This window comes from Scyliorhinus canicula, chromosome 15, assembly GCF_902713615.1.
Source record: "Scyliorhinus canicula chromosome 15, sScyCan1.1, whole genome shotgun sequence".
Lineage (NCBI taxonomy): Eukaryota > Metazoa > Chordata > Chondrichthyes > Carcharhiniformes > Scyliorhinidae > Scyliorhinus > Scyliorhinus canicula.
The window spans coordinates 112,834,393-112,858,283 of NC_052160.1; the positions used below are offsets into that span (position 1 = coordinate 112,834,393).

At 44.7% G+C, this 23,891-nt stretch overlaps 1 protein-coding gene and 1 long non-coding RNA gene across 4 annotated transcripts; one reads left to right on the plus strand and one right to left on the minus strand.

Annotated features, from left to right (window-relative positions):
* Nucleotides 1-1,537, minus strand: LOC119978465. The gene is made up of 2 exons (XR_005463458.1): nucleotides 1,458-1,537; nucleotides 1-195 (listed from the first exon to the last, which is right to left on the minus strand). It is a non-coding gene; the product is annotated as an uncharacterized LOC119978465 (long non-coding RNA).
* Nucleotides 1,387-23,219, plus strand: tmem167b (transmembrane protein 167B). 3 transcript variants are annotated; one of them, XM_038820121.1, is made up of 3 exons: nucleotides 1,387-1,557; nucleotides 15,920-16,051; nucleotides 22,533-23,219. In XM_038820121.1, the coding sequence occupies exons 1-3, from the start codon at nucleotides 1,548-1,550 to the stop codon at nucleotides 22,613-22,615; spliced, it is 225 nt and encodes a 74-aa protein (XP_038676049.1). In that variant the 5' UTR covers nucleotides 1,387-1,547; the 3' UTR covers nucleotides 22,616-23,219. The 3 variants fall into 3 exon arrangements, with proteins under 3 accessions (XP_038676049.1, XP_038676048.1, XP_038676047.1); XM_038820120.1 differs by lacking the exon at nucleotides 1,387-1,557 and adding an exon at nucleotides 1,596-1,809; XM_038820119.1 differs by lacking the exon at nucleotides 1,387-1,557 and adding an exon at nucleotides 5,048-5,171.
* Nucleotides 23,220-23,891: the final 672 nt, after the last annotated feature.

Sequence of the window (23,891 nt, forward strand, 5' to 3'; positions counted from 1 at the left end):
TTTGATTTAATATAGCTTTTTATTTAACTCATTAAGCTTTTAAGTTACATAAGTTGCAACTAAAACTAAAACTAATACCCAATAGAGAGACCTTGGCCAGGCCCACTCTGGAGGGTGTGCGCTGTGAGTTTCCAAACTCAGGGTCTTGTCTTGCGAATGTAGATCCCAGGGTATTGCTGCTGAATCTGGAAGTCCCTGCTTTTTATAAGGTTTCAGTTGTTAGTTTATACTTCATTTGTAAACAATACTGTAGCACATAGGCCTCATTTGTCCTTGAGAGAACCTTGCTTTCGTTATTTTAAAACAAAGCGTTATCAGCAAAACACCCAGTTGCAAGCTGTCATTCTGTCTGTTCCCACAAAATTCATTTTGGCAGACCTGCAATTTTCACACACACAAGTCTTTTAGTCTCTTTCACCATCATGCCTTACTGTTGGCCTCTTTTACCATCATGCCTCAATGCACAATGTTACCCATTGCCCTCATTACCATTCCAAAGATCACGGAACTGATCCCCCAAATTATGTTACAACACCCTGGGCTAGTGCACGGTCAATTCCAGCCCCACTTGACGCAGAGTTGCAACACCATTGAAATTAATAATTAATTCTTAGAAAACATTCCAAGTATTTTGTCTTTGGATGCCAAATAACTACAGTCACCAGGTTTGTAAATGTAAAAACACTTATTTTTAATAATAACAATAACTATAATTAAATAGGCTGCAAATAGAACTAATTAACTATTATTTAATTTGTAACCTGCCTCTTTAACTTGCCCCACCCTCCACACACACAAGGCAGACAAACACAGAGGGAAAAGAGGGGTGGAAAGAAAAACTAATATGAAGAGTGGGTGGCACGGTGGTTAGCACTGCTCCCTCACACCATAAAAAAAGACATTCAAAAAGTGAGATCATCCGTATAAACCTTCACCTTTTCCCTTGATTTGCACCTACCACAAACCGTATTTTGTGTCTACTACCAAAAGTCACAACACTCCATCTACAGGGACATCTTTCTGTGAACGACTGGGGGTGATGGGGAAATTATCCCACCACCATCATTTCTCCCGTCCATAACAAGAATATTCTGTGGATTCCCTTTTATGTTAGTGGTGAATCTACTCTCATACTCTCTCTTTGCTCCTCTTATACCACTTTTTTAAAAAGCCTCTTTACTTTCTTTATTCAGTGTGGTTCCCCTCCTGTATTATGTCATATTTGTATTCGTCATATTACTACTTTTTGAGAATAAGATCCCATTTTTAACCAAAAGCGTGGATACAATGACATTTGTAACAGATCCCATCTGGGGGGGGGGAAACATGAGCTGGCCAGATGAGTGACTGGATTGAGGAGGCAGGCAGTAGTAGCTGAGCATCGCTGTGATCGAGGAGCCGATGCAGTTCGGCGGGCGGGGTTTGATTACTTCTCCCTTGTGTTCGTGTGTGTTTACCTCAGGTCTGAAGGCTCGAGCCGGATCATGAACGCGTCATAAAGGAGCGCGCGCGACGAGAGTGCGCGAGACAGGAGCCGGGCCGCAGTCATGACCAACGGTAAATTTTCAAAATCAACTGCCCGCCCGGGCTTTTCCACTCGCGGCCCCTGAACAAGCAGAGGGGGCTGCGTTTGAGGACGTGGCCAGCCAGCCGGGAGAAGCAAGGCCTCTGGGCCGGGGTTGCGTTAGGTCGGGTTGGACCGGCGCTGGGGAAAGGGGAGCTGAGCCGCTGGCTTCGCCTTTGGCTCGGAGCCGGTCAGACCCTTCCCGAGTGACCAGTTCCACATGGGTGTCCCAAACGCTCTGGCCGGTCAGTCAAACCTGAATGCGGAAGCGCTGCGGGGGGATGGGGGCGGAGTGGTAATTGATTGTCAGCCGTTCGGTCCAATCGACAGCTGGCTCTTGGGGTCCGTTTGTTCTTTTCACCAATTGCGGCGCAGGAGGCGGAGCTCGAGGTGGGTTTCAAGTTAGGTTGCGGGCTGGGCTTCCCTCTCCTGCCCCATCTCAGAAGCTGTCTCGGGCTCTGAACTCCCAACCAGCCACTCACCTCAATGGCCATTGTTTGTGGGAATTGAGTTTTGGCATGCTCTTTAACCTCAAACGTGCACACACTGACCACACCCAAACCTCTCATGAGGTTGCTGGAATGGTATTTTCTTGTTGCCTAGACACTTTTCCTTGACATCTTTGTTCCCTATCTATGTAGTCCCTTGAACGGAGAGCTAACCTTGAGGGAAGTTCATAGAATATAGGAACAGAATTAGGCCAATTGGCCCATCAAGTCTGCTCTGCCATTCGATCATGGCTGATCCCATCCTATGCTCAACTCCACCATTCTGCCCATTCTCCATAACCCTTTAACCCATACCAGTTAAAAATCTCTAACTCCTCAAATTTATTCACAACACTTTGGGAGAAGTAGTTTCTCCTCAACTCTGTTTTAAATTTGCTACCTCTTATCCTGTGGCTATGACCTCTCACTCTAAAATGCCCCACAGGAGGAAGCATAGTGACACAAGCCGGGAGTCTACTTTATCCATGCCTTTTATCATCTTATATACCTCCATTTGATCTCATCTCATTCTTCTAAACGCTAGAGATTATGGGCCTAAACTGTTCAATCTCTCTTCAAACGACAAACCCCTCATCTCTGGAATAAACCTAGTAAACCTCCTGAACTAAACCTCCTGAACTATCTCAAATAAGGAAAGACTGACTGTTATCTAGTGTGATTTAGGTTGCAACTATTTTGGGGTGAAGGAAATGTTTGCCCTGCATTGAAACTCAACACCGTGCTGCAGAGATTCCAAATGAAGTGGCTGAGACGTCCACATTGGTTAATTTTGTCTGATTATGGAATACACTGCCTTTCCCTGCAGGGGCACACGTGCTCACCAAAGCCCAGAAAATAAAGGTGCAGATTGGCAATCATTTAGGGGCCTGAACTGCTGGAGTTTAACAGACTACAGCCATACAGTTAAATGGTCAGTCTACTTGCACACTATCTTGTGTGCCCCCTATCATACGGGCCCCTATTTGTTTTATTATCAAATTTCAGAATTAAATGGAACTGCATGGATCAAATTTGTTTCATCAGACCCTTTTCATTGATTCAGGTTGACTGGTAAATTATCTGCAATCACCTGGAGAATAGCAGATCTGACTGGTTCATTCTTTGGAATGCTGAAAGCAAATTACTGCAGATGCTGAAAGTCTAAAATAAAATCCGAAAAGGCCGGATAGGTCAACAGGTCACGCCTCTGATCCTGCACTACAGGGAATGGATTATTTGACACAAAACAATGAGGTTTTTTTTGTTTAGGACTAGTCTTTAAGTTATTCAAAGCATCATAGATAGAATCCTTACCCTGCAGAAGGAGGCCATTTGTCCCATCGCGTCTGCACCAACCCTCTGAAAGAGCACTCCACCCATGCCCACTCCCCCTCCTGATCCCAATAACACCTTAACCTAAGGGACAATTTAGCATAGCCAAACCACCTAACCTGCATATCTTTGGACTGTGGGAGGAAACCCGGAGCACCCACTGGAGACCATGCAGACACTGGGAGAACAAGCAAACTCCACACAGCCACCCAAGGCCTGAATTGAACACTGGTCCTTGGCGCTGTTAGGTAGTAGGTGTTTTGCATTAGGTGTGCCTGTTATCAGAGGGAAACTTGTGAAATTTTCTGTTGATGACACTGGAATAACCAAATGTCATCCTCATCAGAGCCAACTCAAAGGGTAAATAGAGAGAGGAAGATTGTGTAAATGTCTCAAGTCAATTTGTTTCACCTAACGAGAGGTCATTGACCTATCTGTCTCTTTGATTGCTCAGTCATTGTTCTGCCATAGTTGGGTGCATCGACTGATTCCGAAAGCTATTCAGGTTAAGGTGTTGCCTTTTTATATTCATCCTTGGGATGTGGGTTTTGCTGCTTTAGCCAGCATTTATCATCTATCTCTAATTACCTTTGAGAAGGTGGTGGAGATCTATCACCTTGAACTGCTGAAGTCCATGTAATGCAGGTCTGCCCACAGTACTATTAGGAAGGGAGTTCCAGGATTTTGACCCAGCAACAGTGAACAGTGATACATTTCCAAGTCAGAATGGTGAGTTGCTTGAAGGGGAACTTCCAGGTGGTGGTGATCCTATGTATCTACTGCCCTCATCCTTTTAGATGATAGCGGTTGTGAGTTTGGAAGGTGCTTGCTGAGGAGCCTTGGTGAGTTCTTGCTGCCACTGTTCATTGGTGGTGGAAGGTCTGAATATTTGTGGAGGGTGCCAATCAAGTGGGCTGCTTTGTCCTGGATGATGTTGAGCTTCTTGAGTGCTGTTGGAGCTGCACTCATCCAGGTGAGGGTAAATATTCTATCACACTCCTGACTTGTGCCTTTTACATGGTGGACAGATTTTGGGGAGTTAGGAGGTGAGTTACTCACCGGAGGATTCTTAGCCTCTGACTTGCTCTGGTAGCCTCAGTATTTCTATGGCTAGTCAAGTTCAGTTTCTGGTCAAAGATAACCCCATGATGTTGGTAGTGGAGGAATTAAGCTCAAGATAATGAGCTTAATTGGGCAGCATGGTAGCACATGTGGATAGCACTGTGGCTTCACAGTGCCAGGGTCCCAGGTTCGATTCCCTGTTGGGTCACTGTCTGTGCGGAGTCTGCACGTTCTCCCCGTGTCTGCCTGGGTTTCCTCTGGGTGCTCCGATTTCCTCCCACAGTCCAAAGACATGCAGGTTAGGTGGATTGGCCATGGTAAATTTACCCTTCGTGTCCAAAAAGGTTAGGAGGGGTTATGGGGATAGGGTGGAAGGGAGGGCTTAAGTGGGTCCGTGCAGACCTGATGGGCTGAATGGCCTCTTTCTGCACTGTATGTTCTATGTATAGTGCCATTGAATGTCATGGGCTGATGGTTAGGTTCTCTCTTGTTGGAGATGGTCATTGCCTGGCACTTGGTGTGGTGCAAATGTTACTTGCCGCTTGTCTGCCCAAGCCTGGATATTGTACAGGTCTTGCATTTGGGCATGGACTGCTTCAGTATCTGGGAATCGTGAATGGTGTTGAACATTGTGCAATCGTCAGCGAAAATCTCAACTTCAGACCTTATGATGGAAGGAAGGTCATTGTTGCAGGATGTGAAGGTGGTTGGCTGGGACTACTATGGTAAATGTTATTTGTAATATAGAAAAAGAAACAAAGACTTGCATTTATATAGTGCTCTTCATGACAACTGGTTGTCTCAAAGCACTTGACAGCCAATTGCATACTTTTGAAATGCAATCACTGTGGTAATGTAGAAAATATGGCAGCCGATTTTTCACACACAAACTCCCACAAACAGCAGTGTGATAATGAACAGATGATTTGATTGAAGGATATATATTGGCCAGGACACTGGGGATTGCTTTTCTTAACAACAGTGCCATGGGATCTTTACATGCCTTCCCCACCACAGCAAGCAAATGAGGCCTTAGTTTAGCACAGTGATTAGCACTGTTGCTTCACAGCGCCAGAGTCTCGGGTTCGACTCCCAGCTTGTGTCACTGTCTGTGCGGAGTCTGCACGTTCTCCCCGTGTCTGCCTGGGTTTCCTCCGGGTGCTCCGGTTTCCCCTCTCAAAATCCTGAAAGACGTACTCGTTAGGTGAATTGGACATTCTGAATTCTCCCTCGGTGTACCCAAACAGGTGCCGGAGTGTGGCGACGAGGGGCTTTTCACAATAACTTCATTGCTGTGTTAATGTAAGTCTACTTGTGACAATAATAAAGATTAATATTATTATTAATGTCTCCTCTAAAAGACAGGATCTCTGACAGTGCCGCACTCCCTCAGTACTGCAACTGCAGTATCAGCCTTGATTTTTGTGCTCCAGTTTTAAAACTGATTTTGTGTTTAGCAGTTGCTATCAGTGCTGACACGGACAGTGAGTGCATTCCATGTCTTTGTTTAGCTGTGTGGCTTGATTTTATGTTGATCAGACCAAAAATTGCTGAATATCAGAGTTTTTTTGTTGACTAATGCCTGAAAAAAAACTTGTGTGTATTCAGGTTCCATGTGCTTCTTTATTTAGATCTTTCAGATCACATCTGCTTTATTAGATTTTTTGCGAAGTGAATGGTGCACTTTTAAAATGTGCTTGCAGTACTGGGGCTGGTTTAGCTCACAGTGGCTGGTTTAGCTCACCAGGCTAAATCGCTGGCTTTTAAAGCAGACCAAGCAGGCCAGCAGCACGGTTCGATTCCCGTACCAGCCTCCCCGGACAGGCGCCGGAATGTGGCGACTAGGGGCTTTTCACAGTAACTTCATTGAAGCTTACTCGTGACAATAAGCGATTTTCATTTCATTATAACCTTGGGAATTAAAATTGCTTTTAAGTTAAGATAGTTAAATATGTTATCTGTAATATCATAAATAATGTTTATGTAAGTGCTCAGCTTTGCTGCATTTCAAATGTTTCTTGCTGTCTAGTGCAAATATTTGCATTAAAATATTTTGAAAGAGCCAAAAGCAATAATTCACGAGGAATGCGGAAATTCTCCAAGAACACACAAGCTGCTTGTAAGCTCTTGATTGAACTTCCATAAACAAAGCCATGGTTTTGATTTCTAACCTGAGCAGCAGTCACAAAACAATTGCGTGCATAATACAAATGACCTGGATTTTGTAGTCATTGGTAAACATTGCATTCACACTGGCTCACAGATTTTCTGTAATTTCCTCCTGTCCCACAACCCTTCAAGATATTTACACACCTCTAATTCTGACCTCTTGAGCATACCTATTTTAATTGTTGCACCATTGATGGCCATGCTTTCAGTTGCATAGGCCTAACCTCTGGAATTCCTTCCCGACACTTCTTCCTCCATTCAGCCTTTAAGGCCATCTTTAAAACTTACCATTTGATAAAACGTTTGGTTATCTTGTGTGGCTTTGTTATATTTTATTTTATAACGTGTCTGTAAAGCATTTTGGCACATTTTATTATTTTAAAGATGATAGCAAAATATATGTTGTTGTGGAATGTGAGTTCACACTTGTATAATTGCAATGCCAGAGAAGTTTTTCACAGTAATGAATAATTATCACATTGTTTAAATTTCACTTATATTTAAATGTGCACGCTCTAATTTTTTCTGGCATTTAGTGGGCAAATTCTGCCATTGAAGCATTTGAATGCTGAGTCCCTTGGCAATATATTGATGTAACAAATATTCTACAGGAGCATGTCAACTCTTGACAGTACCCTCTTTATTTCCGCATTACCTTGCGCATGTGCGGATGGCAGAAAGTTGTTGTCCGATTTGCTCAAATAATGTGAGTGTTGATAGTTTCACCATTATTCTTACAGCAATCTTGGGGCCATTCGGTGTAGTGTGCACTCTCAGTTACAAAACCAAACTTAAAATGCTGGACAGTAGCCAATGCCGTGTAAAATAAAAAAAACTCCGTGATCAAAAACCAGTAGAACTTTCAATAGCCACATGGTGTAATTATTAACAGAATTAAACTTTCTAGGCTTTATAGAATGAAAGGTTATCTTGAATATAGTCTCACTTAAGGATGTTAATACATTATGTATTATATATTATTATAGTACAGTTGTTGAACAATTGTTCAATTGTCCTATTTTCATAGATCATATCGCAAAATAAAACTATTAATGTCCGCGCAGGGCAACTAGTCTTCACAAGTATGACTTCAATATAAACTCCTGTCCCTAGTGCATCAATAGTTAATTGTTAGGATTCTTTGAATACAATATTGGTCCAGATCCACAACCACGTTTTACACTGCAATTGTTGGTTAGAATGGACCAATTTGGGACAGCACAGTGGTTAGCACGGCTGCCTCAAGGCGCTGAGGTCCCAGGTTCGATCCCGGCTCTGGGTCACTGTCCATGAGGAGTTTGAACATTCTCCCCGTGTTTACATGGGTTTCGCCCCCACAACCCAAAGATGTGCAGGCTAGGTGGATTGGCCATGCTAAATTGCCCCTTATTTGGAAACCATAAATTGGGTGGTCTAAATTTATTTTTTAAAAAAGAATACACCAATTTGCCAAATGATACAATTGCCCTTCTTAACATAGAAAGTTAATATAATGCCTGATAATTTGAGATGTTTTTCTTTTACAACCCCTTTATAGCAATTAATGACTTTAGCTCATTACCTAATTAGATGACAAGTTATTCTACCAGATTATACATCATCCCTGACATCCTCATCCCTGATCTGGGGTTAATAGGCAGCAAAATCTTGTATTGATTGCCCTTGAGTTAATGCACACATTCACTTGACATTCATATTTTTAAAATCCATATATTTGTATGTATTATAAATTGCTGAGACCATCGGAAATTGTTTCGTCTTGATGAGCACATGATAATGATAACTCTTTACTCCACAGAAACAGGAGCAAGACTAGGCAATTTGGCCCCTTGAGCATGCACTACCATTCAACTTAATCTTGGTTGATTTTCTACCTCAACACAATTTTCCTGCACTATCCCCGTATCCCTTGATATCTTTAATATGTAGAAATATATTGATCTCTGTCTTGAATAGTGACTGAGCCTCAGTCCTCTGAGGTAGCTAATTCCAAAGATTCACTATCTACTTGAGTGAAGAAATTCCTCATCTCAATGCAAAATGATGTACCTCTTATTCGGAGACTATGTCCCTTACCTGTTAATCCCAGCCAGGGGAAACCCTTGTTAACTGTTTCAGTCCCAATAGCGTTGCCAATACTGTGGGTATTTCTATTTATCTTAGTGAACCACAAGCGTGGTCATTTGATCGATATAAGGGAAGGCTTGTACTTAACTTGTACCTGTACTTAACTTCAGGGCAACCAGCACTGTGCAAATGGATAAGGCCTTTATCTGGATTTCACTTGACTGGTTCGAAGAAAGTGGCTCTGTCTCTGCTGGGCTCATCCGTCAGGTAGCGATTGTTGGTCTTGAACTTAGCTGGCTGTTCCTGCTACAATTGGGCTAGCACAGGCTGGATCCAAAAGAGACATAACAAATGGCTCTGTCCTCTTTTATCCCTCTGGGATTTCACGCTCTTTGGGGCGGTCCTTAACCTTGGACTCAATAGAGGGCTCTGATCACGGTCTTCGATTTCGGCCAATAAAAGGGCGGGTGCCTTGGTGGCTGGGCAAGACCTTAGCGATTATTGACCTTGGCAGTTGGGCTTTCTGAGTAAGGGGAGTGGCCGATCAGTCTGTGGCTGTACCGGTTGCTTGATTGGAGTTCTATTGTCCTGGGAAAATGGGCCGTTAAAATGCAAACGAGCGGGGGTTTCGATCAGGTCTGGTTACCTGTATTTCAGATACACATAGGTTCTGTACCTGTCTGAGTCCTGGGTTAGCCATAATTCCCATGGTCCTCTGCAGGTGGCCATCTTAGATGGCTACACCCCTTTTCTCCGTGTACCCAAATTTCCAAATATTGATTGGAACCTCTATAGGTCGAACAGTTTGGATCGGGTAATTTTTGTCCAGTGTGTGCAGGAGGGTTTCCTGACACAATATGTGGAAAGGCCGACAAGAGGGGGATTTGGTACTGGGTAATGAACTGGGCCAGGAATTAGATTTTTTTGTGGGAGAGAACTTTGGAGATAGTACCCACAATTCGGTGTCTTTCACACTTGCAATGGAGAGGGATAGGGCAATACGGCAGGGCAAGGTTTATAATTGGGGGAGGGGTCATTATGATGCGATTAGGCAAGAATTAGGGAGCATAAGATGGGAACAGAATCTGTCAGGGAAAGGCACAAATGTAAAGTGGAGCTTATTCAAGGAACAAATACTGCGTGTCCTTGATAGGTATGTCCCTGTCAGGCAGGGAGGAAATGGCCGTGAGGGAACCATGGTTCACAAAAGAGGTTGAATATCTTGTCAAGAGGAAAAAGGAAGAGTATGTAAGGATGAGAAAACAAGATTCAATTGGGTCGCTTGAGGGTTACAAGGTAGCAAGGAATGAGCTTTAAAAAAGGGCTCAGGAGAGCTAGGAGGGGGCATGACAAGTCCTTGGCGGGTTGGATCAAGGAAAACCCCAAGGCTTTTACTCTTATGTGAGAAATAAAAGAATGACCAGGGTGAGGGTAGGGCCGGTCAAGGACAGTAGTGGGAACTTGTGCATGGAGTCAGAAGAAATAGGAGAGGCGTTGAATGAATACTTTTCTTCAGTGTTCACCAAGGAGAGGGGCCATGTTTTTGAGGATGAGTGTGTGATACAGGTGGGTAGGCTGGAGGAGGTAGATGTTCTGAGGAAGGATGTATTAGCAATTTTGAAAAACCTGAGGGTCGACAAGTCCCCTGGCCCAGATGGTATATATCCAAGGATTCTTTGGGAGGCAAGGGATCAAATTGCAGAGCCTTTGGCTTTGATCTTTGGGCCCTCACTGTCCACGGGGATAGTGCCAGAGGACTGGAGAGTGGTGAATGTTGTTCCTCTGTTCAAGAAAGGGAATAGGAATGACCCTGGTAATTATAGGCCAGTTAGTCTTACTTCGGTGGTCGGTAAGTTAATGGAAAAGATCCTGAAGGATAGGATTTATGACCATTTGGAAAGATGGAGCTTAATCCGGGATAGTCAACACGGATTCGTGAAGGGTAAGTCTTGCCTCACAAATTTGATTGAATTCTTTGAGGAGATAACGAAGTGTGTAGATGAAGGTAGAGCAGTTGATGTCGTATACATGGATTTTAGTAAGGCATTTGATAAGGTTCCCCATGGTCGGCTCATGAAGAAAGTAAGGAGGTGTGGGATAGAGGGAAATTTGGCCCATTGGATAAGTAACTGGCTATCACATAGAAGACAGAGGGTGGTGGTGGTGGATGTTGGGAAATTTTCAGACTGGAGACCAGTTACCAGCGGTGTACCACAGGGATCAGTGCTGGGTCCTCTGCTATTTGTGATTTTTATTAATGACTTGGAGGAGGGGGCTGAAGGGTGGGTCAGTAAATTTGCTGATGACACCAAGATTGGTGGAGTAGTGGATGAGGTGGAGGGCTGTTGTAGGCTGCAAAGAGACATTGATAGGATGCAGAGCTGGGCTGAAAAATGGCAGATGGAGTTTTACCCTCATAAGTGCACGGTGATTCATTTTGGTAGAAAAAATTTGAATGCGGATTACAGGGTCAACGGCAGGGTTCTGAGGAATGTGAGGAGCAGAGAGATCTTGGGGTTCATGTACACAGATCTCTGAAGGTTGCCACTCAAGTGGATAGAGCCATGAAGAAGGCTTATAAGTGTGTTAGTGTTTATTAACAGGGGCTTGAGTTTAAGAGCCGCGGGGTTATGCTGCAACTATACATGACCCTGGTGAGACCACATTTGGAGTATTGTGTGCAGTTCTGGTCACATTAGAGGAAGGATGTGGAAGCATTGGAAAGGATGCAAAGGAGATTTACCAGGATGCTGCCTGGTTTGCAGGATAGGTCTTATGAGGAAAGGTTGAGGAGCTAGGGCTTTTCTCTTTGGAGAGGAGGAGGATGAGAGGCGACTTAATAGAGGTTTATAAGATGATGAGGGGGATAGATAGAGTGAACGTTCAGAGACTATTTCCTCAGGTGGATGTAGCTGTTACAAGGGGGCATAACTATAAGATTCAGGGTGGGAGATATAGGAGGGATGTCTGAGGTAGGTTCTTTACTCAGAGAGTGGTTAGGGTGTGGAATGGACTGCCTGCTGTGATAGTGGAGTGGACATTTTAGGAACTTTAAAGCGGTTATTGGATAGGCACATGGAGCACACCAGAATGACAGGGAGTTGGATAGCTTGATCTTGGTTTCGGACAATGCTCGGCACAACATCGAGGGCCGAAGGGCCTGTTCTGTGCTGTACTGTTCTATGTTCTATGTACCCTGGCAGGTCAAAATAGTGTATGCTACAATGATATCGCTTTCGTTCTTCTAAACCAGAGAATATAGGTTCAGTCCCGCCAATCCAAGATCAGTCTGTTGAATCTTTGTTGTGCTCCCTCTACGGCAAGTTTATCCTTCATTAAGGAAGGAAACCAAAACTGTGCACAATACTCCAGGTGCAGTGTCACCAAATCTCGAAGCAATTGCAGAAAGACTTTACTACTCCTGGACTCATCGTCTTGCAATAAAGGCCAACATGCCATTTGCTTTCCTAATTGCTTGTTACACCTACATGTCAGCGTTTAGTGACATTTGAACAAGGCACCCAGCCATGTGCCTCGTTCAAATGTCTAAATCCCCTCTTTGCAAACTTGTATTCCCACCTAGTTTCAGGTCATCAGCAAATTTGGAAATCATACATTTTGTTCCCACATCAAATCATTGATATGAACTGGGAATAGCTGGGGCCCAAGCATTGATTCTTGCAATATCCCACTAGTTTTCTGTCTGTAAACCAATCCTCCATCCATGTCTGTCTTACCCTCAATCCCATGTGTTCCAATGTTGCTTACTAACCTGTGTGGAACCTTATCGAAAGCCTTCTGAAAATGCAAATACACGACATCAACTGGTTCCCCCTTATCTATTTTGATAGTTTTGCCCGCATAAAAATTCAAATAGGTTTTTTAAACATGATTTCTCTTTCGTAAATCCGCGTTGACTCTGCCCAATCCTACTGTTATTTGCTAAGATTCTAGCTTTTTCCCTACTACTGATGTCGGGCAAACAGATCAGTAATTCCCTGTTTTCTCTCCTTTCTTAAATGATAGGGTTACATTTGCCACCTTCCAACCTGCAGGAACCGTTCCAGAATCTGTACAATTTAGGAAGACCACCAATGTATCCACTTTCTCTGCGGCCACCTCTTTCAACACTCTGGGATGTAGATCATCAGATCTAGGGGATTATCAACTTTCAGTCCTATTAATTTCTCTAGTAACTCTTTATAAATTTCTTCCAGTTCCTCATTCACACTAGCCCCTCGATTGTCCAGTATTCCTGGAAGTAGTTTTGTATCTTCCACTGTGAAGACTGACAAAAGATATTTGTTTAAGTTCTCTGCCACTTCCTTATTCCTCATAATAAAGTCTCCTGCCTCTACCAGTAGTGGGCTCACATTTGCCTTTGCGAATCTTTCCATTTTTGCATACCCATGCAAGTATTTACTGTCATGTTTTTTTGTTTCTAATTTACTTTCATATTCTAATTTTTCTTTATCAATTTCTTGGCCATCCTTTGCTGAATTCTAAAATGCTCCCAATCCTGAACCTTACTTTATTTTTTTGGCAACTTTTTAAGCCTCTTCCTTTGATCTAATAAATGTTCAAACATCCTTTGTTGGCCATCACCTTTCCTGCTGGGTTTTTGTGCCTCAAAGGCATGTAAATTTGTTGTAAACTATGTATTAATTCTTTAAATGTTAACCATTGCCTCTCTGCAATAATCCATTTTAATGTAGTTTCCCAATCAATCACAGCCAATTTGCCCCTCATACCTTTAGTTTCCTTTGTTTAGATATAAGACCTGAATTTCCGGTTGAACAACCACTTTTAAACTTTAAGAGGCTCCTTTAGTCATAGGGGTCCACAGCACAGAAAAGGCACTTTGGCACATCCCATCTACGCCGGCCCAAAACAACCACCCAGCTATTCTAATCCCATTTTCCAGCACTTGGCCCAGGGCCTTACATGCTTTGCCATTGCAAGTGCACATCTGAGTACTTTAAGTGTTATGAGGGTCTCTACTTCTCCCACCCTTTCAAGTAGTAAGTCCCAGACTCCCAACACCCCCTCAGTGAAAAAGCTTTTTCTCACATCGCCTCCTCTTTAAATCTATGCCCCCTAGTCATTGATCGCTCCACCAAGGGGAAAAGTCTCTTCCTATCTACTCTATCTATGTCCTTCATAATTTTATACATCTCAATCATGTGTCTTCCCCCCCCCCCCCAGGCTCCTCTGCTCCAAGGGATACATCCCCAGTCTATCCAATCTCTCTTCATAACTCAATACAATAAGAGTATTAATTGACCCTTTCACATTGCATAATAAATTAATTAAATATATAACTAAAACTAGAAGGCAACTTCTAACAATCATATTTCACAGGAATCTTCACTATATTTATTGTGACCACTAAGTCTAATGCTGTTAATAAAGACTGAGTTAATTCTAAGATTAATTGTATTTCAGTCTGCAGGCTAAAGCCCTAGCTTTGTCTTGGCTTTTTAAGTGCGGTTGGGGTCAATTGAAAGACTGTTGGTTCCCGTTCTGGGATTCTCTGCTCCTGGAAACCTCTATTTGTACATTTCGTATGACTGTCTTCCTATGTCTACATATTTTAGAAGTATGACAGGAACATTTAAGTGTAATTGACAGGATTGTATCTTGCATGTACCATTTTATATCATTGTTAAATTGACTTTACAGAATTCTCATTTACCATTATGGGTGCAATTTTACAACCGTCCTGGGAGCATCCGGCAGGCCGGTGGGGGAGGATGATGCTGTAAAATATGTGCCATCATGGTGGTACAATGCCCATTACCTACTGGCCTGCCTACCTGCAGGGGAGGAATCAGGCGCTACCTTTGGGTTAATTGAGGCCTTTGGCCAAATAAAGGCCACTTTAAGGCGTCTTTCTCACTGCTGCTGGTATTTCACGAAATGGCCCACGTCCCCTTTTATGGGCTTGTGATGCAATTTAGGGTGCTGTAATGCAGTTTGGGGGACACGGCCAAGTGTAGGTGAGCTCATCCCTGAACAGCCAACACCTCCGTGTAAAATTCATGCTAATTAATCTGCTACACATCTATTTTGGCTTGGGCCAGAATCTCAAATCTGTAAATATTTTTCTTTATGCAACTTTTATTATTGTCACAAATATGAAGTTACTGTGAAAAGCCCCTAGTCGCCATATTCTGGCGCCTGTTTGGGTAAGCAGGTAAGGGAATTGAACCCGCGCTGCTGGCCTTTTTCTGCATCACAAACCAGCTGTCTAGTCCACTGAGCTAAACCAGCTCAATAATAAATAAAAGCAAATTACTGCGGATGCTGGAATCTGAAACGAAAGAGAAAATGCGGGAAAATCTCAGCAGGGGCAGCACGGTAGCATTGTGGTGAGCACAATTGCTTCAAGCTCCAAGGTCCCAGGTTCGATTCCCGGCTTGGGTCACTGTCTGTTCGGAGTCTGCACGTTCTCCCTGTGTCTGCGTGGGTTTCCTCCAGGTGCTCCGGTTTCCTCCCACAGTCCAAAGATATGCAGGTTAGGTGGGTTGGCCATGATAAATTGCCCTTAGTGTCCAAAATTGCCCTTAGTGTTGGGTGGGGTTGCTGGGTTATGGAGATAGGGTGGAGGCTTGGGTAGGGTGCTCTTTCCAAGAGCTGGTGCAGTCTTGATGGGCCGAATGGCCTCCTTCTGCCCTGTAAATTCTATCAGGTCTGGCAGCATCTGTAGAGAGAGAAAAGAGCTAACGCTTCCAGTCCGATGACTCTTCGGAGTCATCGGACTCGAAACATTAGCTCTTTTCTTTCCCTACAGACGCTGCCAGTCCTGCTGAGATTTTCCAGCATTTTCTCTTTCGTTTCGAGCTAAACAGCTCTACTGGTGATGTGTGCATATTTACTTGGCATTTCAGTTCCGTCTCAAGCTTGAAGCAACATTACCAAAGGTAACCCAGCCAGTATAACCTAGAAACTATTTTTCAACCACCTAAGTTGTATCGTTAACTGTTTGCAAGTCAACAGCATTACTAAAAAAAATGTGGCTACAATCTATGCGGGCTTAGTGTTTTGGTTTTTCTTAGGGGTGCAAAATTGATACATGAAGATTTTGATTTGTGTATGAGAATCAATATTAAACTACTGTTGAATATATATGCTAGAGTTTTTGTATTATTTGTTAACAACTAAAGCATTAATACGTCTTGAATGAATTGGAAAAGACTGTTCCAGTTTTAACCAAATATACTGTTATGTTTTGTAGTATATTCTTTTGATGGGCTCCTGGTATTTGGCTTGCTTTTTATATGCACCTGTGCATACCTAAAGAAAGTTCCACGACTAAATAAATGGCTACTTTCCGAAAAGAAAGGAGTATGGGGCGTATTTTACAAAGGTAAATATGTTAAAAAGGTTAAAGGTAATATGCATACTAAGCTTGATTAACAAAAAGTTGAATCTGTTTTAGAATATGGTCAAGTTACTTTTCCTGGGAGAAATAATAAAACCATCATATAATGAGTTTTGTATGACATATTATAGTTTATATTGCATATTGTTGAGTACTAAAACTAATCAATTATGATTTACCAAGTTCCTGTTGTACAATAGAACAAATAATGTGTTTTAAATCAGTAAAATCATCTTAAGTATTAAATTAAATTAGGATTTGATCTTTTCCCTGTCTGACAATATTTTTTGGTATATGTATTTGCAACTTTAGTTGCATAAGTAGATCTTGGATCTTGGGCAAGGTGCAGAGCAGGAAACCCGTTTCTTAATCACAGAATTGTTACTGCGCAGGAGGAGGTCATTTGCCCCCCCCCCCCCCCCAATGCCTGCATTGGCTTTCAATTCTCCTGCCTTTTCCCTGTACGTTGTACATTTTTTCTACTCAAACAATCATCTTATGCCCTCTGGAATGTCTTTATTAACCCTGCCTCCACCACACTTCCAGGCAGTGCTTCGAGCCACAAACCACTCGTTGTGTGAAAAGGTTTTAAAATCACATCACATTTGCTTCTTTTGCAAATCATGTTAAATCTGAGCTCTCTTATTCATAGAATTTACAGTACAGAAGGAGGCCATTCGGCCCATTGAGTCTGCACCGGCTCCTGGAAAGAGCACCCTACCCAAGGTTAACACCTCCACCTGTCCCCATAACCCAGTAACCCCACACAACACTAAGGGCAATTTTGGACACTAAGGGCAATTTATCATGGCCAAGCCACCTAACCTGCACATTTTTGGACTGTGGGAGGAAACCGGAGCACCCGGAGGAAACCCACGCCCACACGGGGAGGATGTGCAGACTCCGCACAGACAGTGACCCAAGCCGGAATCGAACCTGGGACCCTGGAGCTGTGAAGCCATTGTGCTATCCACAATGCTACCATGCTGCCGTGATCCTTTTAAAGCGGGAACAGTTTCTTCCTATCTGCTCTGTTCAGCGCCCTCATGATTTTTGAACACCTCTACCAAATCTCCTCTTGGCCTTCCCTCCAAGGAGAACAGTCCCAACGTCTCCAATCTCTATTCATAGTTGAAGTTTTTCTTCCCTGAAATCATTCTTGGTGACCTCTTCTGCACTCTCTCCAATGCGTTCACACATTTCCTAAAGTGTGGCACCCAGAACTGTACACCAATCAGCTGAGGTCTAACTAGTGAAGCATGACCTCCTCACTTTGCACTCTAATGCTCCTATTAATCAAGCCAGGATACTTTATGCTTTATTAATTGCTCTCCACCTGTTCTGCCACCTTAATGATCTATGCCCATGTACCCCAGATCCTAATTCTCCTGCACTCCCTTGAGAATTGTACTCCTTATTTTATATTGTCTGTCCATGTTCTTCCTACCAAATTGCATCACTTCACATTTTTCGGCATTGAACTTCATCATTTGCCACCTATCTGCCCACTCCACCAACTTGTCTATGTCCTTTAGAGGTTCTACACTGTCCTCCTCACGGCATATAATGCTTCCAAGTTTTATATCATCTGGAAACTTTAAATTCCTCTGCGCACAAGATCTGGATTAATATATATCGGAAAAAGCAAGGGTGCCAATGCTGACCCCTGGGGAACGCTGCACAAACCTTCCTTCAGCCTGAAAAATATCTATTACTCACTCCTATTGCTCGACCAATTTGTATCTCATTGCTACTGTCCCTTTTATTCCATGATCTATAAATTTTGTCAAGTCTGTTGTGTGGCACTGTATCAAATGCCTTTTGAAAGTCCATGTACACCACATCAACAATATTACTCTCATCGATCCTTTCTGTTACCTGTTAACTCCAACAAGTTAATTAATCACAATTTCCCCTTTTAGAAATCCATGCTGGCTCTTCCTAATCAACTCACATTTTCCATGTGGCTACTAATTCCATCCTGAATAATTGTTTCTAGAAGTTTCCCCGCCATTGAAGTTAAACTGTCTTGTCTGTAATTGCTGGGCTTATCTTTACAGCCTTTTTTGAACAAAGACATTGGGCGGGATTCTCTATTGGCTGGCACCAAAATCGGGAACTGTGATTGGGCGGAAAATAGGATCCGATGGCAAAATCTCGAATGGCGCCGATTTGACTCTAAATCGCGATTCTTCATCACTTTGATAGCAGCGTCAATTCGTATCTGAATGTACGTAGAGTAAACGGCGTTTGCATATCATTAACAGGCCTGACCTGGTATCCTCCACGGCCTCTGCGATTCTCCTCCTCCAATGGGCCGAGTTCCAGATTCCGTGGTTCACTTGTGCTTTCAGAAATCGTTGTGGTGGCTGATGAGAGAGAGAGAAAACGGAGGGATTGCGGGCTGCCAGGCCGGTCCGGACACAGGCCAAGTGGCCGTGGTGACCCTCCATGGGATTGGGGCAGGCACGGACCACCATTATGGTGGCCATATTCCTGTGCACCCACTGACCACCCGCCTTGGCCCCTGGTTCTGCAGAGTGTGACCGGCTGAATGGGTGCCTACACACCCCACATCCCAGCCTGATGGCCCACCCAGGGCAACACCCACATTAACGCCTATGGGGGCCGTGCTGCGTACCTCTGGCGAGGGCAGTGCCAACTGACAGTGCTCCTGGTATCATGATCAGGCGCCTGGGCCAGAGGACCCCATGGTGCTGGCCGCCGTTGCCAAGGGTGTGGGGATTGTGGGGGGCGGGGGCATGCGGGAGCAGAGTCCATGGTGCCAATTGGGGCCTGGTGGACCCGGTTGGCATCGGGGTTTGCATGCTAACCTGTTGGCCTTTCACCCCTTGCAGACAATGGATATTGGAATTCAACCAGCAATGGTGGCCTTCCTGCTAGTCGCCACAGCCTGGGTGATGCCCTGTGGCAGTATGAGTGGTCGCTGCTCAAGGAGGAGGAGGAAGCTGCAGCAGTGGAGCGTGCAGCAGAGGAATAGGTGCAAGCCACCCAAGTTGCAGAGCCGGCTGCCCAACAGCCGAGGAGGAGAAGGCGCCACATGAGGCCTCACGTGTACTGGCACTGCCTGTCATTCGAGGACCTGCTGGACCGGGCATGCCGTCGAAGACCCTGGCTGAGCAGGGAGACAGTGTGACATATCTGCCAGATGGTGGCACCCCTCACACCATGGGGTATGGGGAGCACACCCACTCCCACCAACTGTCAAGGTGACGGTCGCCCTGAATCTTTATGCCACCGGATCCTTCCAGGCGCCGATGGGGATCCGGGATCTTTCAGACCTCGGTGCACAGGTGCATCTGTGTCGTCACAGAGGCCCTATATGCCCAGGCCTCATAATATATCCATTTCAATGTGGAGCGAGCCACCAGAATGCTCAGGGTCCCGGGGGTGATCGACGGGATGCATGTTCCCTGATGAGCACCTGTAGATGACAGGCCTCTCTGGACAAACTGAAAGGGGTTTCACTCGAACATGCAGCTGCTATGTGACCATCAGCTGTGCCTCATACACATCTGCGTCAGATACTCGGGCCGGGCAATGTGCACGATGCCTTCATCTTGGCACACTCGACGATTCCTGACATATTCGAGATCCCCCCCCCCCCAGGCTGGGGTAGGCTCCTGGGTGACGGAGATTGTCTATAGCGGTCGTGGCTGATGACACCTATCTGGATGCCACAATGACTGGCCAGGAGCACAAATACCACATCCCACCCCCACGTGCTTTATAGAACAGTACAGCACAGAACAGGCCCTTCGGCCCTCGATGTTGTGCCGAGCAATGATCACCCTACTTAAACCCACGTAACCCGTATACCCGTAACCCAACAATCCCCCCATCAACCTTACACTACGGGCAATTTAGCATGGCCAATCCACCTAACCCGCACATCTTTGGACTGTGGGAGGAAACCGGAGCACCCGGAGGAAACCCACGCACACACGGGGAGGACGTGCAGACTCCACACAGACAGTGACCCAGCCGGGAATCGAACCTGGGACCCTGGAGCTGTGAAGCATTGATGCTAACCACCATGCTACCGTGAGGCCCCGTGCACCTCCCTCCGTGATCCTACCTGTCGCACTATGGGTTGGGAGCCCTGGATTGGCAGTAACAGTGAGTATGGTCCATGGGATGGAGGCTGATGACAACCCGCTCTGCGATGAACTCTGGCGCTCCACATCATTTGGAACTGTCTGACTCCTGCCCATGGTGGCACTTTCTACCGTCCACCTGGATGATCCCTTCATGCGAACTGGCCATTTCATTGCACAGTCGCATTGAATACCTGGGGTGGCAGTGGAGGGGTGTGGAGCCCAGGCTAACTTCCTGGCCTTTTGGCCCTAATGCTACATGTAGGTGGTTCCTGGGCCTGCACAAAATGCCCCAGGCCTTGGACGTGCTGACCATAGCCATGACTGTCGACCCCATGTCTCCACTGCGGATGGCACCCGTACTGTGTTGGCCTGGGTGGCACGTGTGACCGGCACCACCACCTGCACGCGGTTGGATTCCTCCAACTACGCCTGCAGGTGCTGGGTGCTCACTGACAATCCCTCATTTAGTGCCTGGCTCTGCGACTGCATCTCCACTATAGATGGGACTGTCTGTTCCAGGAGCTCGAGACCAGTCTGGACGGCAGCTAGTTCCTCGGGTCGGCCTGCCCTCCGACTGTCCGCCTCCTCAGGGAGTTCCTACCTCCACCTACTGTCCTGTATCAACTGTGTGGTGAGCACCAAATAGTGTCCCAGGAGCCTCTTCACTAACATGCCCAACCGAGGTGGGTGGAGGGCGTTGGAGATGGGTATGACGGTGAGGGGCCGCAGGTCCAACAGTCCCCCTCCTGTCTTCTCCCGCTCCCGGCGGTTATATGAGAAACAGAAATACAGCACAGAACAGGCCCCTCGGCCACGATGTTGTGCCGAACTTTTATCCTAGGCTAATCATAGAATTTTGGATGCGTGGCCTTCTCCTGGGTGGGAAGAGGGGAACAGTAAACAACTGTTAGACAGTCCAACTTGTGTAGCACACTGGGTGGGTAGCTGGTGGCCTCTGTGACCAGGGCACCCGGCCATGGGGGCCTGTATGGGTGCCGACATGTGGTGCAGGATGGGGGTTCGGCCGTCCTCTGGGTTTTGGGGGGGGGGGTAGAGTTATGGGTGTGTGGGACTCGGATTAGTGCTAGGGGCACATTGCTGCCTACTTAGCCTAGCCGCCCTGAGGAGGTCATGCAGTTTCTTCTGGCACTGCTGGCCGGTCCAGACTACGTTGCCCATGGTGCTGACTGCTCTGCCATCTGCGTCCAGGCACGATGAACGGCTGGTGCTGCCAGCCTTCTTCCTGGGCCAGGGTACATGGTCAAGCGCCTCTCCTCCGGGGCGCCCAGGAGGGTCTCCAGCTTGGCATCGGTGAAACGGGATGCCACTCCTTGCTGCCATCTTGTTGGCTGAGATGGCCCTCCTCTTGCTGCCATCTTGTTGGCTGAGATTGTGTGTGTGGGCAGTGAAGTGAACCGGCGAATCCAGCACAATTTCTCATTAGAATCGATTGTATTGCATGTAGCCCCTTTAACAGTAGCGGAATCGGTCCAGGTGAGGCGCCAGTTTTGCTGTCGTGAAAATCCACAAATTTTGCATTGGCACCAACACTTAGTCTCTGAAACGGAAAATCCCACTGATCTGTTTGCAATACTCTAGCACTCCCCCCCCCCCCCCCCCCCCCCAACCCCGGAGTCCAGGAAAGATTGAAAAATTATGGCAGTGCTCCGACAATTTCCTCACTTCCTTCAATATCTTTGGATGCATCACATCCGGTCCTAGAGCCTTGCCATCCTAAAATACTGACAGTTTGTCCAACACACTTCCTCCATATAGTTTGTCCAACACACTTCCTCCATATCAGTTTTGAACCCTGCTGGTGACAGAGTTTCCTCCTCTATGACCATGACCTGGATAGCATCTACCTGCTTGGTAAAGGCAGGTGCAAAGTATTCATTTAATACCTCAGCCATGTCCCCTGCCTCCATATGTAAATTCCCTTTTAGGCCCCTAATCGGCCTTACTTCTCCTTTTATCATTCTTTTACTCTTTATATGCCTATAGACCAGTGTCACTGTGAGTAGATAATTAGAGAGTATGTGGAGTACCGCAGTGGAGCTCCCACCAATTTTTCCTGCCACCATGTGATGAAACATCTGAACTCCTCTGTTGTGCTGGATAGAGAAGCTCAAGAAGATAAAGACAGTTTTGTGGTAAAATGAAGGCAAGGGCTACCTCTCCATGGCGCGTAGAGCATCATTACATCTCACCGAACGGATTTGAGATGATTCTGAGCATCATTTTTTAAATCGCAGTATGTTCAGGATTTATTTTATTTTAAAGGAAAGAAATGACTTGAGGCAACATCATTACTGATTATTAATTAAAACTATGTTTCCTTACAGCTGCAGTAATAGGAACAAGACTTCATGTACCAGTTGCACTGTCTTGCCTTGTCACGGGTGTTTATGTTTTGTTTATTAAATGATACCAACAATCCAAACTTGATGAAGAACCTAAGAGGAACTATATATTTCGCAAAACCATTCATCAAGGATTAAGATCAGATAATGTTTCCTTTCTGTACAAGAACTGAACACCTATACTGTTTATCCTCTCGTGCTATCCTGGAGGTGCTTGGAAGAAACACTGACCAATGGAAAAGTAAATTGCTGGTGTATACATGGTCTGTGCTCAATCTGTCCCTTAATTCCAAGGTGTGTGCTTATAGCAAACGTTCTGTTTCATTTGAAAACAACATCATGAAATAATAGACAATTAGACAAGATCTTTGCTTATAGCAACTTTGAAGGAAGTATTTATGTGGTTCAGTAAGCTTTCTGAATTTTTCAAATTCTTTTGAATTGAAACTATAATCCTGAAGTAATCATTTAAAATAAGTTTCTTTTTCAATTTCTGAATTAATAAAATACTAAAGTTTCCATTTTTTTAAACGAGGAAATTTTGTTTCGGCATATTTTGTCTAAAATGATGAGATTGTTGTACATTGATCCAGTTTACTATGTTTGCTTCTGTCTTCCTGAAATTATGTATACTATAGGTTAATAATAAATGTAATGCTTAATTCATAATTTAGGGTGTTGTGGTAAAGTTTATAAAATGGGATACTTAACCAGGACATGAACAATTTTGAACAGTTTTTGGTTTTGGATAACTAACCCAGTAGAATCTGTAAAGTGACTGATTGCAGCAACGATGAGGATGCCCAACCTTCCTTAATGTTTAGTTACTTGGAGTTCAGTGGCAGAATTGGTTTTCATGACCCAATGGTTACTAAATTTATGGTTGTCAATTTGTTAGACTCCTGTTCCTTCCTTTGACATCGAAACTGCAGTATATATTCTTGCAAAATGTTATCTGCAACTCAAGGAATTATCAAAATTTTGGACAGAAATAAAAGTAACCATTGCAGGGAATGCCTGTTTTTAATTTTAATGCTGATGGCTTTGTACATTTACAGAGAATAGATCCACTCTTTTTTTTTTAAATGTATGCATATATGTCATTAACTGATTATCTAAATTTAGTGTTTTTTTGAGTGCTGCTGGAAAATAGACTGGTTTTCTGGTTCAAAATTTGATCTGAGTCAGATGTGCCTAAGCATATGATTATCCTCACAAGAAGTTTTGAAACATGAGCCTGATGTTCAGAAGATTCGCCAAGTGAAAATGAAATGGTTCTTAAAGTAAAGAAGAATAGAAGAGCTGCTGTGCCTGGACTTCTTTGAACAATTCCAAGTGGCT

Coding starts and splice junctions, on each gene's coding strand:
- tmem167b (XM_038820119.1), top strand. CDS start 5,063: ATGGTGTTGAACATTGTGCAATCGTCAGCGAAAATCTCAACTTCAGAC. Junction 5,172..15,919: donor GGTTGGCTGGGACTACTATG/GTAAATGTTATT, acceptor TATGTTTTGTAG/TATATTCTTTTGATGGGCTC. Junction 16,052..22,532: donor ATGGGGCGTATTTTACAAAG/GTAAATATGTTA, acceptor GTTTCCTTACAG/CTGCAGTAATAGGAACAAGA.